The 13589-nt window shown below is 41.5% G+C and overlaps 2 protein-coding genes across 4 annotated transcripts; one reads left to right on the forward strand and one right to left on the reverse strand.

Moving 5' to 3' along the window:
• Positions 1-579: 579 nt before the first annotated feature.
• Positions 580-11555, reverse strand: atp13a1 (ATPase 13A1). The gene is made up of 25 exons (XM_051941618.1): positions 11025-11555; positions 10323-10412; positions 9393-9656; positions 9113-9268; positions 8266-8321; positions 8051-8171; positions 7815-7944; positions 7621-7676; positions 7354-7480; positions 7108-7245; positions 6847-6967; positions 6534-6691; positions 6024-6199; positions 5831-5941; positions 5602-5727; positions 5416-5524; positions 5103-5296; positions 4504-4600; positions 4233-4417; positions 3884-3998; positions 3592-3788; positions 3294-3436; positions 2557-2668; positions 2322-2465; positions 580-2221 (listed from the first exon to the last, which is right to left on the reverse strand). Exons 1-25 carry the CDS (start codon positions 11532-11534, stop codon positions 2111-2113), a joined length of 3747 nt encoding a protein of 1248 aa, XP_051797578.1. The 5' UTR covers positions 11535-11555; the 3' UTR covers positions 580-2110.
• Positions 11309-13574, forward strand: LOC110962411 (coiled-coil-helix-coiled-coil-helix domain-containing protein 5). Of its 3 annotated transcripts, XM_022210367.2 has the most exons (5): positions 11804-11952; positions 12192-12332; positions 12429-12580; positions 12894-12966; positions 13333-13574. In XM_022210367.2, coding segments are annotated over exons 1-4 (324 nt in total). In that variant the 5' UTR covers positions 11804-11950; the 3' UTR covers positions 12923-12966; positions 13333-13574. The 3 variants fall into 3 exon arrangements, with proteins under 3 accessions (XP_022066061.1, XP_022066059.1, XP_022066058.1); XM_022210369.2 differs by lacking the exons at positions 11804-11952; positions 13333-13574 and adding an exon at positions 11309-11441 and having other exon boundaries at positions 12894-13257; XM_022210366.2 differs by lacking the exon at positions 13333-13574 and having other exon boundaries at positions 11805-11952; positions 12894-13257.
• Positions 13575-13589: the final 15 nt, after the last annotated feature.

The raw sequence follows: 13589 nt of genomic DNA on the forward strand, positions 1-13589 counted from the left end.
AGACTGGTGACTTGTCCAGGGTGTCCCCTGCCTTCACCCTAAGTTAGCTAGGATAGACTCCAGCCCCCCGTGACCCTAATGAGGACTGAGCACTGTAGATAATGGATGGATGGGTGGATAAATGGATAGATCAATTCTTGCTTGGGACATCTGTATTAGTTGTGCTCCTCCATTAGATCAGAGTAAGTCACTGCTTAAGATTGTAAGAAATTAAATCAATTAAATGTTCCTCAAAAATGTCTAATTCCCTGTTATACATGTGTTTCTTTTATCCTATCATTGCTACAACTTACCACAGCTTCTTACAAAACCACAAACCTACATCTATACATTCAGTTTAGTCTTTTCCAGTATTTTTATCATTTGAGTTGCTGTGCTTCGTCTTTGCACATCCCCTTATCTACACCATGTTGTCTTCACCACTTTCCTTACAGGGACCCTTATCTGTATATTTGCATCCTACTAGTTTTAATAAAACTCCCTAGCTGTTCTGGTTTAGCGGGTTTGATGAAGCTTATGCCTTTTCATTTACTACAGTTCATGCCTATTCCTGCACACACATGATGAAAAGATACAAAATTGTGAGCAACATTTATAAACAAAACAAGTATAACAAAACCGTGAAACTCAAATGTAAAGGTAAAACAGTAAGTTCATGTTTCAACAATTTCTTCAGGCCATTCTCTTTAAAGTTACCCTTAGAAAAATAGACTAATCGATTATATATTACATTTAAACAAGCTCAAACACATCCCAAACCCCAACCACACAATTCATTTTTTTAACTATAAAAGAGAAACTTTAGCAATGGGATGATTCATGTCAATAAAAAAGGCTGGCATGGCCTTAATATCGAGTCAATTTTTAAAGTTGTTTCTGGAACTGAAATACAAGTACTTAGAGATTGTAATATAATAATCAATGTATAACCCAGACAATGAGACAACTGCCATGCACCACATATTTATCTTAAACGTATTTCAGCCTCTTTTTGTGGACTAAACAGAAATTAGCAGCACCACCAGTTGAAAGGCTAGAACCAATTTCTTACAACTACTGTGACATGATGCCCTCATACTGTATATTCTTGATTGAATGTCTGTATATAATCTGGAATTGTGTACATTTTACATTTCATGGCCCATTAACACCTCTAGTTTTTTAGTGCTTGGTTAGACTACTTGACTAACAAAGCAATGGGAGTTCTTTCTGGGTTTTCTTTAGATAAAAGTAGTTTAAGCTGCTCAACTTTGTTCATCAAAGGGTTTATGCAAGTTTACATCAATGATAAAAAAGCTGTCATCTACGGCTGATCTTCTGAAATCCCCATGCTCGGTAGTTACAATCAGCTGGCAAGTAAAAACAATGCTAGAAAGCTTCCAGACCTTTTTGCTCAAATGACGCTTAATAAAATGTCACATTTGTATTAGCCAGTGACACGTATCCAATGAGGAAAAAACTTTCATTAAATGAATGCATTTCTTTGCACAGTTACACTGTATTCTCAGACCCTGACTTTTTACTTACCTATCACTGGGAACAGGACAGTTCATAACCAGTTGGATGTGCTCATCATGCCCATCAGTACTTATACTTGACAAAACACTTGGCAGACTTCATATTTTTATGTTTAAGTCTTTATAAGTCTGTTAAAGATGCTTGTCACTTTTTTACAAAATCAAGGGGAATCAAAAAGAAAAAATCCAAAACACTTTTGCAATTCTCTTGGAGAATGCCCCTTGTTGTGCCTGTATGTTTCACTCTGGCTGGCACAGTCTCACACTCCACTCAATACTGCTGTCTTCATGGCCTTTTGTAGCAGTGGGGAGGGACAGATAAAGACACAGAGAGAAATGTAGATAAAAAAAGAAGAGTAATGAAAAAACAGAAGGATAAATAAAACACAGAGCTGATGAAAATACAGAAACACAGATGGTTAAGGAGGGGCAGAGTGGAAGGAAGGGATACACCGGGTGTACAGTACTGCACGCCATGACAGTCTCAGCTGTCTTGTGTATGTCACGAAAACTTCTATTCTCCTCTCATTCCAAAGTCTTCTCTCCCTTTACAGTTTGGTTGGTAAGGGCAGCGGTTGCTGTTGGCACTAAGTTCAAGAAGGCAGCCTGAGAGTTCCTTTGCCCAGCAGAAACTGCAGGACACGATCCACCAGCAGAGCGGCGACAAAGTCCACAACCAGAACCTGGGAAATGATCCATTTGAACTGCAAGAAAGCAAAGAGGAAGCAGATTACCTCATGGGGTATATCATTATTATGAGGCTACTGAAACAAGACTGTACATGGTAAAATAACACCAACTCACCTCAGTTGGAATATCTACAAGAGCAAACTGTTCGTTGAATTCTGGGGAGGAACCAGTAAGAAGGCCCACAATCGCTAAACCTGACAGAGCGATGCTCCATAGTAGTGGTCGATTCTCGCTAAGAGATTCCATGAAGGGGTGACCCTAAGACGCAAAAAAATACATCCGAAGGTTTTTTATACGTACTACAAACACTGCAGAGATGACGACTACTAATAGTATTAAGGATAAGTACCTTGTAGTTAATGGCAAAGGTGGCCATCTGCATGGCCATGGACATTATGTACACGGTGCTGTTAATTAGACTGGGTTCAAACTCTTTATAAAGATCTACAAACTGCTCCGCTCTGCAAGAGAGAAGGAACAAGAAAAACATCTCTCAAACATTGTAAAACATACAGAATAAGATAAATTAGGTCAGATAAGACTGTCACACAGAATTCACAGAAACATTGGCTTAAACCAACATATCTGAACAGTAAAAATAGATTTTAAGAAGACACTTAAAAGAAGAAAGACACTCAGGAATGCTGAGATCTGCAGGCAGGTTGTACCAGAGCCTGTTCACCCTGACAGTGAACGCATGCTCGTATTTAGGCTAGCAACAGGGCCAACCAGAGTAATCAATAAAAATTGTATAGATGAAATTGGAGCAGTCGGAGTAGTATGGTTGATTTAGTGTCAAAATTATGCTCCGATTTTTTACATTGTTTTCCAACTCACTGATAGGAAAGAATTCAATTTGATCGGAATTTATCAGTAAAAAAATGTTCATCATCTTGGTAGTCCATTTAAGAGCCTAATGTGCTGGGTTCTGTGGGCCTCATTAGAATATACAGTTGGTTGTCTTCCATGTAAGAGTAAAAGGACACAACATCGATGGATGATACCACCAGGGTATAGACTTCACTTTAAAAATAAAATGTCTGTTTTTTGTTTCATGCTATCTCTTTCTGTCCTACTCTGATTTACCTGGGCGGACTTCTGCTTTGTGCCTCTTTGTAAAGGTACACCAGACTGCAGAAGTGAACAGCAAATTGCAGCAGCACTGTCAACACCGTATAAAGATTGAAGATGTTTGGCAAGGGCCGCTCTCGAGACAACGTTTTCAGTGGCTGCATAAATGAGAGAGAAAAGATTCTTAATTTGTTTATTATCAGAAACAAAACTCGTGTCTATGTGGAAGAAAAACATTCAGTAACAATTATAGTTTGTGAGCAATCAGAGGCAGACACATTTTAAATCCATATTTCTTCACATAAATTCTCACCTTTGATCTAGAAATGAAGAGGAAGCATCCAGCTAAGAGCAGGCCCTGCAGGGTCGCCTGGAAATCGCTGAACTTCACTCCCTCGAGGTAGAGTACAGACTGACTGTAGGCCAGCACTAGGGCATTGAGAGCAAGGATCTTGAACATTTGGAGTGTTGTCACCAGAGTGCAACGGCCTTGCTTTATTACATGGCAGACTGGGAATAAAAACGAGGGAGTTTTAGACATGGGAAGGTGCTTTATGTTTGGATCATTTGAAACTTTGCCAAGAGTTGAAACATATGTTACTTACTGCACTGTATGGAGGATAGTTTTGAGGTGAAGGGGGCAGCGATGGAGGCGTCACCCAGTTTTACTACTTGTACCTGATCCTCCTCAAGTTCCCGTAAGACTTGACTGATCCTTTCCTGTCATGGTAAAATCCTGACTTTAGACCAGTGCAATTCAACTCTTATGACTACAACTATTATCATTTCTAAAAAAGACAAAATAATTTCATTTTTGTTTGCTGTAAATAAATACTTGTTAATGTTGGTAACTGGAGAAGAGCGTAGAATGGGCTGGCAGTGCAGCATGCTGCAGTCAGACGACATAAATGAGTTTTAAGAAGAAGGCACTTCACAAATCATGAAGAAACATACCTTTTGTGCCGCAAGCTGCTCCTCTCTCTGGGCCATCACCCGCTGTCTGGCTGCCCTGGAGCTCAGTTTGGCTCCTGAACTGACTGGTGGTAAAGGTCTGGATTCCGATGTGGCTGCCTCCTTTTCTCGGTTCCGTTTCTTTTTTTCAGGCATGCGCTCAGGGGCGTTGGCTAACAGAGCAACACCTGAGGAAAATCAAAACTACAATGACTGCAAACTGTTGAGGTCACACATTGTACTCATGCTTTCTGTCTTGGTTGATAAATCTTACCTATGTGGGCGTGTTTGAGGGCCCCCACATCATTTGTACCATCACCGCACATCAGTGTTACATAACCCAGCCCCTTTAGACTGGTGATCACAAACTCCTAAAACAAATAAACCATTGTTAGATGCAGTAATATCCATCGGTCATTCCACATTACACTGATTGCCTATATTTCCAAACTTCATTTAGACAATTCCCTGAGAAATCTACCCAAGTTTGTTCCAATTTCCTGTCAAACAAAAAGAGTGGTGTCCTCCATTTATAAAGCACTGTAATCATAGACTACCATCTGTCTGTGCTCTGCTTTTTCCTGTGATTGAGTTCGCTGTATTATTGGTAAACTTATAAGCTTTGATTCTTTCGCAAAAACACATCTCACATTTGAGATGACTAAACTTATTGTGTATTCAACATGAAGCTGTTTGGCCGGTTACACCATAGCAGTGAGGGGAAAAAAATCAAGGCCCACTAAATGGGACCTAAAGGTAAAGGTCTGCTTATAATAACTGATTTTTTAAAAAGTGTTTTTGAGTGGGTATATCCATAAATAGCATACAACACATACATTATAAGGTAGATACAGCTGCTGCATTAGGATTTACCTTCTGTTTTGGACTAACACGAGCAAACACTCGTATATGAGGCAAAAGGGTGTGGAGCAGCCGGGGGTCACAGCTCAGTCTAGCCAGCCCTTCTCCTGTTACACACAAGTCAAACTGACGCACAAATAAGGAAACTGAAGGAGGGGGCAGAGGTACACACACACTGCCATCAATGGACTCCCACTGCCACTCACCTGAAAAGCAGAATAACATTGTTACACAACATTATGCTTTTTCTATTCTCTTGGTTAAAAACACCTACTATCATTACTTTAGTAAGGCATGTAATTCTGTAAAGTGATATTTGTTTTACCCCGGTCAGGGCTTTGCTGCAACACTAGTGTGTGTTCTTTCTGAATGAAGTGGAGCTCTCTTGCTACATGGCACGCCGTTAAAGGGTTGTCGCCGGTGATCATCACCACCTGAAAGCAGAGGTAGAAATATTAACTATCCTAAAACCATGCTGTAGAAACACATGAGTACAATTTTACTTATTTACATGATGAGACGCTTCTTGGATCTCTCTGATGACAGCTTTGCTGTCACTCTTGAGGGGACAAGACACAACCATGAACCCAGCGAAATGCAAGTCACACTCCAGAGCATCGCGACTCATCTCCCGGACCTATGTCACCCAAAAAAATTTTTGTTCAGTTTCTAGTCCATCTTTTCTCATACAAGAGTATTGAGACAGTCTGCGACTGTTTTGTGGAAAATGAATTAGGAACCTGCTGATGACTCAGGTGTCCCATCTCTTTGTAGCCCAAGGCCAGGACTCTAGCCCCTTCCCGTGACATTTCCCTGTGGACTTCGTCATAACTTGATGGATATTCTGCAAACTACAATCACAGCCATGTTAGGATGGATTTGATTAAGGTAGAAAAAACAGCAGTATATTCTAGGGATTGTGTCGGCATGTACCATTCCTCTGAGTGTTTCTGGAGCACCCTTGACAGCTGAGATGTAGCAGAGTTCAGTGGAGCCCAGCTTTTCATAGGAGGCCAGGACTGACATCCTCTTCAGAGCGCTGGCAAAATGGAAACGCTGGTGGATCTTCAATCCCTGGGTTTTGATGCCTCGTGGGAACACCTTTTCATCTGGTCAAAGAGACAACACGCAGTGAGACGCACTCTTAAGCACTGCGCTGTTAAGAACAAATGTGGCCGAATACAAACATTTAGAATTCAAGTGCGGCAGAGTTGAAGAACGGCAATCCTCAAAGATGTGCTTGCCAAATTAAAGCACAAAGTTTAACACAGCAGGTTTGGTGCAACCTGAAATATTGTACTGCGAGCCAGAAATAAATGCAAACTTTAGAGTAAAACATGAATATTTAACCCAACACAACAACAAACACAAACATATACAGGTTTTCTCACAAACAGGCCACTGCCCTGCACTGTGCCTTTAGTAGAGGTCATTTCCCCGTACCTTTAGTAAGAGTCCAGTCAGCAGCAGTCAGCATGGCTTTCTCTAGTGGATCTCCGACCAGCTGTCCATCATCCAGAGTGACCAGCGAGTGACAGGTGGCCACCACCCGATGAGTCTCAACTGGGATCTCAGATACAGGCATCACTTCCTTTCCCTCTCTGTCATAAACACAAACATCAGTTGATATGCTCCACGTAACACAAATATATTCAAATAATAATTAACATCAAGCATAGCATAGTATGTTATGTGTCTGTGCTTCGTAATTCATGCTGGGTACAACAAAGAATTAATTATGGTTGGCAGAGTTTACCTGAGGCCTGCTACTCCCCGGACCACCAGACTGTCACTGGTCAGTGTTCCTGTTTTATCAAAACAGCAAACTTCCACTTTCCCTGCAAATGGTATCCTGAAGGGCTCTGTGCAGAACACATCTGAGCAAGAGTTTTTGCCAAAAAAAAAAGAAGATAAAATGAAACACTGCCATTACAAGCTTTGTATCATAAGCTGCTTTGTGCATGCCATCTTAAATATATTCCACACACAAGCAAGACAGAAACACACATGGACTTACAAAGTTTGGCCAGGGCAATAAGAGATGTGTTTACTGCTAGGGAAAGCTCTATGGGAAGTTCTGGAGGAACCACTGAGGTAAGGATGAGTGTGCACTCCAGAAACAGCTTGTAGCGGTTCCTGCTGAGATCTTTGGTCCCTGAGGGGGTAATAAAAAGCACAAACCCATTTTTTAGATATATCTTATGCCAGTTATGCCAGAGTTAAACAAGAATTTATCTTAATAAGCTGACTGCGTGCAACTCACCTTCTACCCACACATACACAGCTGCAGCAATAGCAAACACAAGGAGGAAGAGGATGAAGATGAAAGTCTCCAAGTTGTTTGCTGTCACTCTCTTCACACCAAAGAGAATGGTCCGTAACAGTTTACCCTGGAGGCAACACATATTCAGTACACTTTAAGCTCACCATCAACACACCCATCACAATTCATTTAAAATTAGAATGCATGGCAGCAAAAAACAAAAAAAGAAACACAGCAATATAGACAACAATATAGAAAATTTCTCACCTGAGAGGTATAGAATCCGGTTCGCAGTACATAGGCCACACAGCCATTGTCCACAGCTGCACATAAAGAACAAAGCTTAAGCATGCACTTTATTTGTTAAAAATGGGAGATGGATGCACTATTAAACGCACAGATTTTTCAGCCAGTACATTTTTTTTGTTACCAGATCAATGAAAAGAAGAATTAGCACTTACGCTTGAGTCCAGCACTGGCCTTTAAAGGGGGGCTATGCTGAACCACTTTTGTCCCACCAGAGATGACGTGGAGGCGAGAGTCCGCTTGAAGATCCAGGATTCGCTCTGGGTCCAAATCCTCCACCGGCTCCTACACACCCCACATTATCAACACTTAAGCTAATGCACTTTAGAAAAAAAAAGAGGTTTATACTACAGTGTTTCTATATGTACACTTTCTTCTGTCAGTTGCTAACCTTCATCTGTGGCACAGACTCTCCAGTCAGCATGGCCTCGTCCACAATGCAGCGGCCCCTGAGCAGCAGCACATCACACGGTACCAAGTTGTCCTGGGGTGAACGTCCTATGGAGTAAAGAACACGTATTTTTAGAACACCCAAACAGAGTCAAGCTGATGTTTGTGCTGAGAAATCATGAAAACAGGGACAGGACACTCACCTACTGAGACTATGTCCCAGGGACAAGTTCATCACTAGAAATAGGTCTCCACTTCCTGTTGCGATACACCTGTCACAAAATACGGAATTAATCTGGGATGCTTTAAATGCAAGGAAAATACACTCATGAGCCAAAACGGTAAACAGCCTGTACATATATAGAGCACTTCTACCTTAGTCACACTTAAACTGCTTTACAATGTTCCCCATTTCACACACACTTATGGCAGCATAGCTGTCATGTAAGGTGCCTGTCTGCGGTTTGGAACAACTTTGGGTTCAGTGTCTTACCCAAAGACAACATTGCGATTAGCTGACAATCAACTCCATCACCTGAGTCACATCCGCCCAGGTAGTAAAACATAACCCTGCTTGCCAAATATTTTGTTGGTTCTTTGAGTACCACCATAACAGCTCTGAAATTCAGAGGCAAAGAATGTACAAGCTCTGAAGGTGCCCTGTAGGATCCTGTGGTAAGATGTCGGTAGCAGATCCTTTACTGAGAGGACATGCGACTTAAAATCAGCACATATAATATTCACTATAGCACATTGTCCCAACACCTTGTCACCAGTTCAGGGTATCACACAAGCCTAGGATGCAGCTGTCTGCCCATAACTGTTTGGCTCTGAACAAATTTGCTTAGTAAATGAAGCGACAGGTCACTTAACATGTAATATATCCTACACACTGACATGCTACTCTCAGAAAATCTATGTAAATCACGTAATTTGTAAGTGGTCATAATGTTTTGGCTCATCAATGTATACTGTAGATAATGAAATTTGAGATGAAAGACAAAATGTTTCTTTAGAACCTTTCAAACATAATAGACAAAATGTTTAATTTTATCAAACCTACCTGGATCATGTAGGGCTTGTTTCCCATACGGCGGATCTCAGACATATTCCTCATCTGCTGCTGGACCAAGGAGGCCTCAAATGCCACTAGCATGAACAGTGTGAAAACGCTGTAGTACCAGTACTCATCCAGACACCACAGACCCACACAGAACACCTGATCGATGGCAGAGGGTAAATTACTTCACATGGATACAGACACAATTAATATATTTTACAATTTTTGACCATAAAAAATACAAATCAGAAACATTCAACCGCACATACACACAAAGATATACCTGAAAAACAAAAAAAGGAGCTGTGGCCCTCTCTTTGAAGAGTTCCAAAAAATCTGGCACCACCATCTCAGCGCGATTGGTGCCGTACCGCTTTTCTGCAGCTCTGAGCTCAGTCTCCTCCTGGTAGCCACGCCAGGACTGAAAGTAGCCCATCGGGTTACTGATTGGAAATGCTATTGGGAGGAAATGCTTCTTCTCTTTGTTGTCAAAGATGTAGCGGATCTTTTGAAACTCAAAAGAAAGAATCCCCTCTCCGTTGTCATCCTAAAAGTCAGAAAAAAGAACGGAAAGAACATTTTAATTATATCACTCGAGAAAGGAAAACAACAGCAGTTTTTGTCTGTACTATTTTTATGATTGTTGCTTATCACTATATTACAACTTACATTAAAAACAAATTGTGGTAAACCTCAAACCAGAATTACCCCAACCACTTCCACTTAAGAGATGGCAAATACATACAGCATTCATGACATATAAGGGGAGAATGCACTAAGCTAATAGGATGTAATAGGATATCATAAGTCAGTTCTCAGAGTTCACACATAATGAAAGAACTAATGTCACAGGCTGCAGCTGATCACTGGCATCACAATGAAACAGGCAGTACCTTAACCCTCTTATATTCTACACCACATTGTGAGTCGGCATTGCTGTCCAACTTAAATTTGAAGGCTATTTCTTCAGACAAAACTTTATTGCACAAAAAAATCATGCTACAGTTTAAATGTTTTGGGATTATGCCAGACAAGGGTAACCACTTTAGACAAGTCCAATCACAAATAACAATAGAAAACAATGACACCCTGCCCTGAACCAGTACATAGACAGGATTGATGAAGCTGGTGTGGATTTCAAACAACTGGTAAGATCAAATGACTTCCAATGAAGACAACTTAGGGTGTCCTGAGAGTAAATATGTGAACAAACCTGGTCCCTCTGTAGTGCCACAAGCTCAGCAGAGCCATTGTTGGGGGTGGGTATGATCTTCGCCAGCGTAGCCTTGTTTGGGTCTGGTTCCTGCATACACAAATAAACAGGTGACGAGTTCACACACTTTGCAAGGTCAGTTATTTTTGGTACAGCTGTGTGCCTCTGAACTTTGTCCCTCTCCAATGAGACATGGCAGCACAGACATCCACTTGATCAATATGAATATCAAGCACATTGGCAAAAATAATACTTCTCTTTCATATAACAGAAAGAAATGGTGTCCAGTTGCATTACTAATCCAAATCTAATGTACTGATTTTGCAGGTGCAACATATTTTTTTATACATTTGCTTCTTGAGAAAACCCACAAACTGTGAGTCAAAGGCCAACTGTAAATTTTCAGGATACTGTGGTGTCATTTATATTACCATGTAATCAAATACAATTTTCTTTCTTAAACTGGTAGTATAAACCCTCTGCTACTTACATGATACATTACGGAATGATTGTTCGGATTAAATGAAATATTTTTGGGTAACATGGTCCTGCTCTGATATAGTTTTTTCAGGTAAGACATCGACTCCCTCCCTGCATCTGAACTTTGACCTCTCTAATTAAAGGAAGGGGGAAACGGTGGGGTCTCTAGTGATATCAGCACGCTATTGCATTACTATTGTTATTTTTATATTGTATGTTTACCTTGGAACAAGTGAGCCAACAGTGCGCGTGCACGGACCAATAACCAGAGAGTGCTGTGAGGACGTGCGCGATCCCGATAGCGGCTAACGCCAGGAGGCCTGCCTCTGGATAGTCGGAGGCACCGTACACTCCTAGCCACACGTACAGCCAGCCCGGGTAAAAAACCGCCAGAAACGGGAGGACAGTGCCGTGTAGCAGCCGGGGCCTTCGCCTGTACAGCGTCACTGAGCTCACCAGCTCGTCGCCGGTGCCGTTGTCATGCTGGTTGTGGTTCACAGAGGGGGCCATTTGCAGCTCACCCGGTCCTCGGATTCCGTCTGCTGCCATACTCCCGTCTTTCTTGGCGTCGTTCATTGTACTTTGCTCACCCCTCTGGCCCCCTCTATCATCCACCAGCACCCCGTCGTGCTGTAGCAGGTAAAAGTACGATTCAACACAGGGAACAGTGAGCGGTCTTGCCTTCAGAGCCCGTTTACTGAAAAACTCGTTCTCCAACCGTTGCTTCCGCATACGTAAACACGCAAAGACACGTAATGTTCTAGCTCGCACAGCATGATTGAACCAAAAGATCCAATATTTACTGTCTTCTGCGCAGTTAAAATGTGTTGCTTAGATTAAGATTCTTATAGACTAGACTCCGAGTAAGACAAATTACTGAGAAAACCTTTTGTTTGATGCTTTATTTATGCTTTCAAGCAGCTGCCCCTTTAATGAATTATCGTCACTATAGGGGCGTAGCCAAAATGCTTGACTGACACATACCTGAACCAATACAATCAAAGAACAGGTTCACATGTTCTATTTCCATCCAGTCAGAAGGTATGAGATGTGTAGTTACCGTATGTCCATGGCTCCACATGTAGAATCGCTGGTGTTGTAACCTTGGTTGATCAATTTCTTCGCTTGAAACAGCTTAAAAGAGGAAAATGTAAGATTTTTAAATATGGGTACTAACAGTTAAACATTTACAATGTTCTCTAGTCGAGACGGAGATGATGCGATCTTTAAATGAGGATATTGCTACTTTGTAAATCAGGCTGTATCTTCACCAAACTACTTTCTGCTTATTTCATGTTCTGTTTACTGCTTTTCATGTTACAATAAATTCATCACGTTGATGAACGATGGCCCATTGGCCCACATACTGATTAATCTGTCACTTTGCAGGCAGGCTGCTATGGATATCACGTCCAAGTACTGTCATAAAGAAATGGAGGCTTATGGGTCATGTGTGGCCTCCAACCCCTCAACATGGCAGCAAAACTGCCATGAACTGAAGATGAAGGTTGCACAGTGTACATCATCACAGTGAGCAAACGCATTTATTCATTCCTTCCCACCCATATAATTCTGCCTTTCTTCCACCCACCTTTACACAGCATTTCTGTGTTTAAATGTGTTAAGCCCAGTGATCCAGAAGATCAGGCAGGACTGTTCTAAGGAGTTTGTGGAGTTTGAGCGCTGCTTGAGAGAAAACCAGGACAAGCCTGCCTCCTGCTCACCACATGTGGCTCGCTTTCTGGGCTGTGCAGAGACAGTGGACCTCAGTGGAGTGGGTAAGACCTGGCTGGAACTGTCCATACACATCTCACATATAAACCATTCTGAATAAAACACAAGCGATATGAGTGCAGATTATTATGCTTCCTCATTACTCTCTGTAAAAAGGAGAATTTGTCTTATCATGCTAGTTTTTGCATGCTGTTTTTTTCCATCTTGCATGCTGCATGTAATGAGAATGTCTGTCTGGTGCAAAAAAAAACAATTATAAAAGACCAATGTCTGCAAAACAAATCTATTTCTGCACCACCTTTGTGAGATATTTCTTTCACAGTCATCACACTGATGCATTCCTTTTCTTTTCCCCAGCTGCAAACCTTTTACCTCAGCCATCATAGCAGTCTTCCATCACCAGATGACGCTTGTCTTCACAGCAGCACAGGTGGGCTGGTTTCTTATGTATCCCAGCCATGATACTTGATATACCGTGACTGCTGAAATATCAGTTTTGTCAAATAACGTGACTATTTGTCTTCAAAAATAAGATACAGCACATTGATGCTACATCACTGTGAGCAAGATGGTTTATGTCGAATATTTAATTACTGTATCAGTGTTTTGCTCTTCATCCAAGTGTGTAAAAATCATATTTATGCTTGTCTGTATGCAAGGAAGTCTTGGTTTGTACTGTTTTTTTATTTCATTAAAACTGATGGTGGGCTTGTATTATTCATCTGGTGTCTGGTGTAGTCATCCCATGTTGTTTTCTGTTACCTATTTCTGTCCCTCCCACCCTTGCCCTCTCCAGGTCTGAGTCATAGTCAGATATTAAACTGGAATGTATTGCTCCCACACAATCTCTCCTGACTACTCAGTCACTGAGAAAGGGAGGAACTCTGGGAAGAAAGGAGAGGGAGGAGGCTTTCCACCGCTAATCAGCAGGACTACTGAGGGAGACAGAGGGAGGATGTTGAGTTATGAACCCTGTGACCACGAAGCAGAACCGACATTTTCTGGTTCAATTATTAAAGCTTTGTGGGGAGTAAATGAGGAGAAGCTGATTCC

Source organism: Acanthochromis polyacanthus, chromosome 21 (assembly GCF_021347895.1).
Source record: "Acanthochromis polyacanthus isolate Apoly-LR-REF ecotype Palm Island chromosome 21, KAUST_Apoly_ChrSc, whole genome shotgun sequence".
Classification (NCBI taxonomy): Eukaryota; Metazoa; Chordata; class Actinopteri; family Pomacentridae; genus Acanthochromis; species Acanthochromis polyacanthus.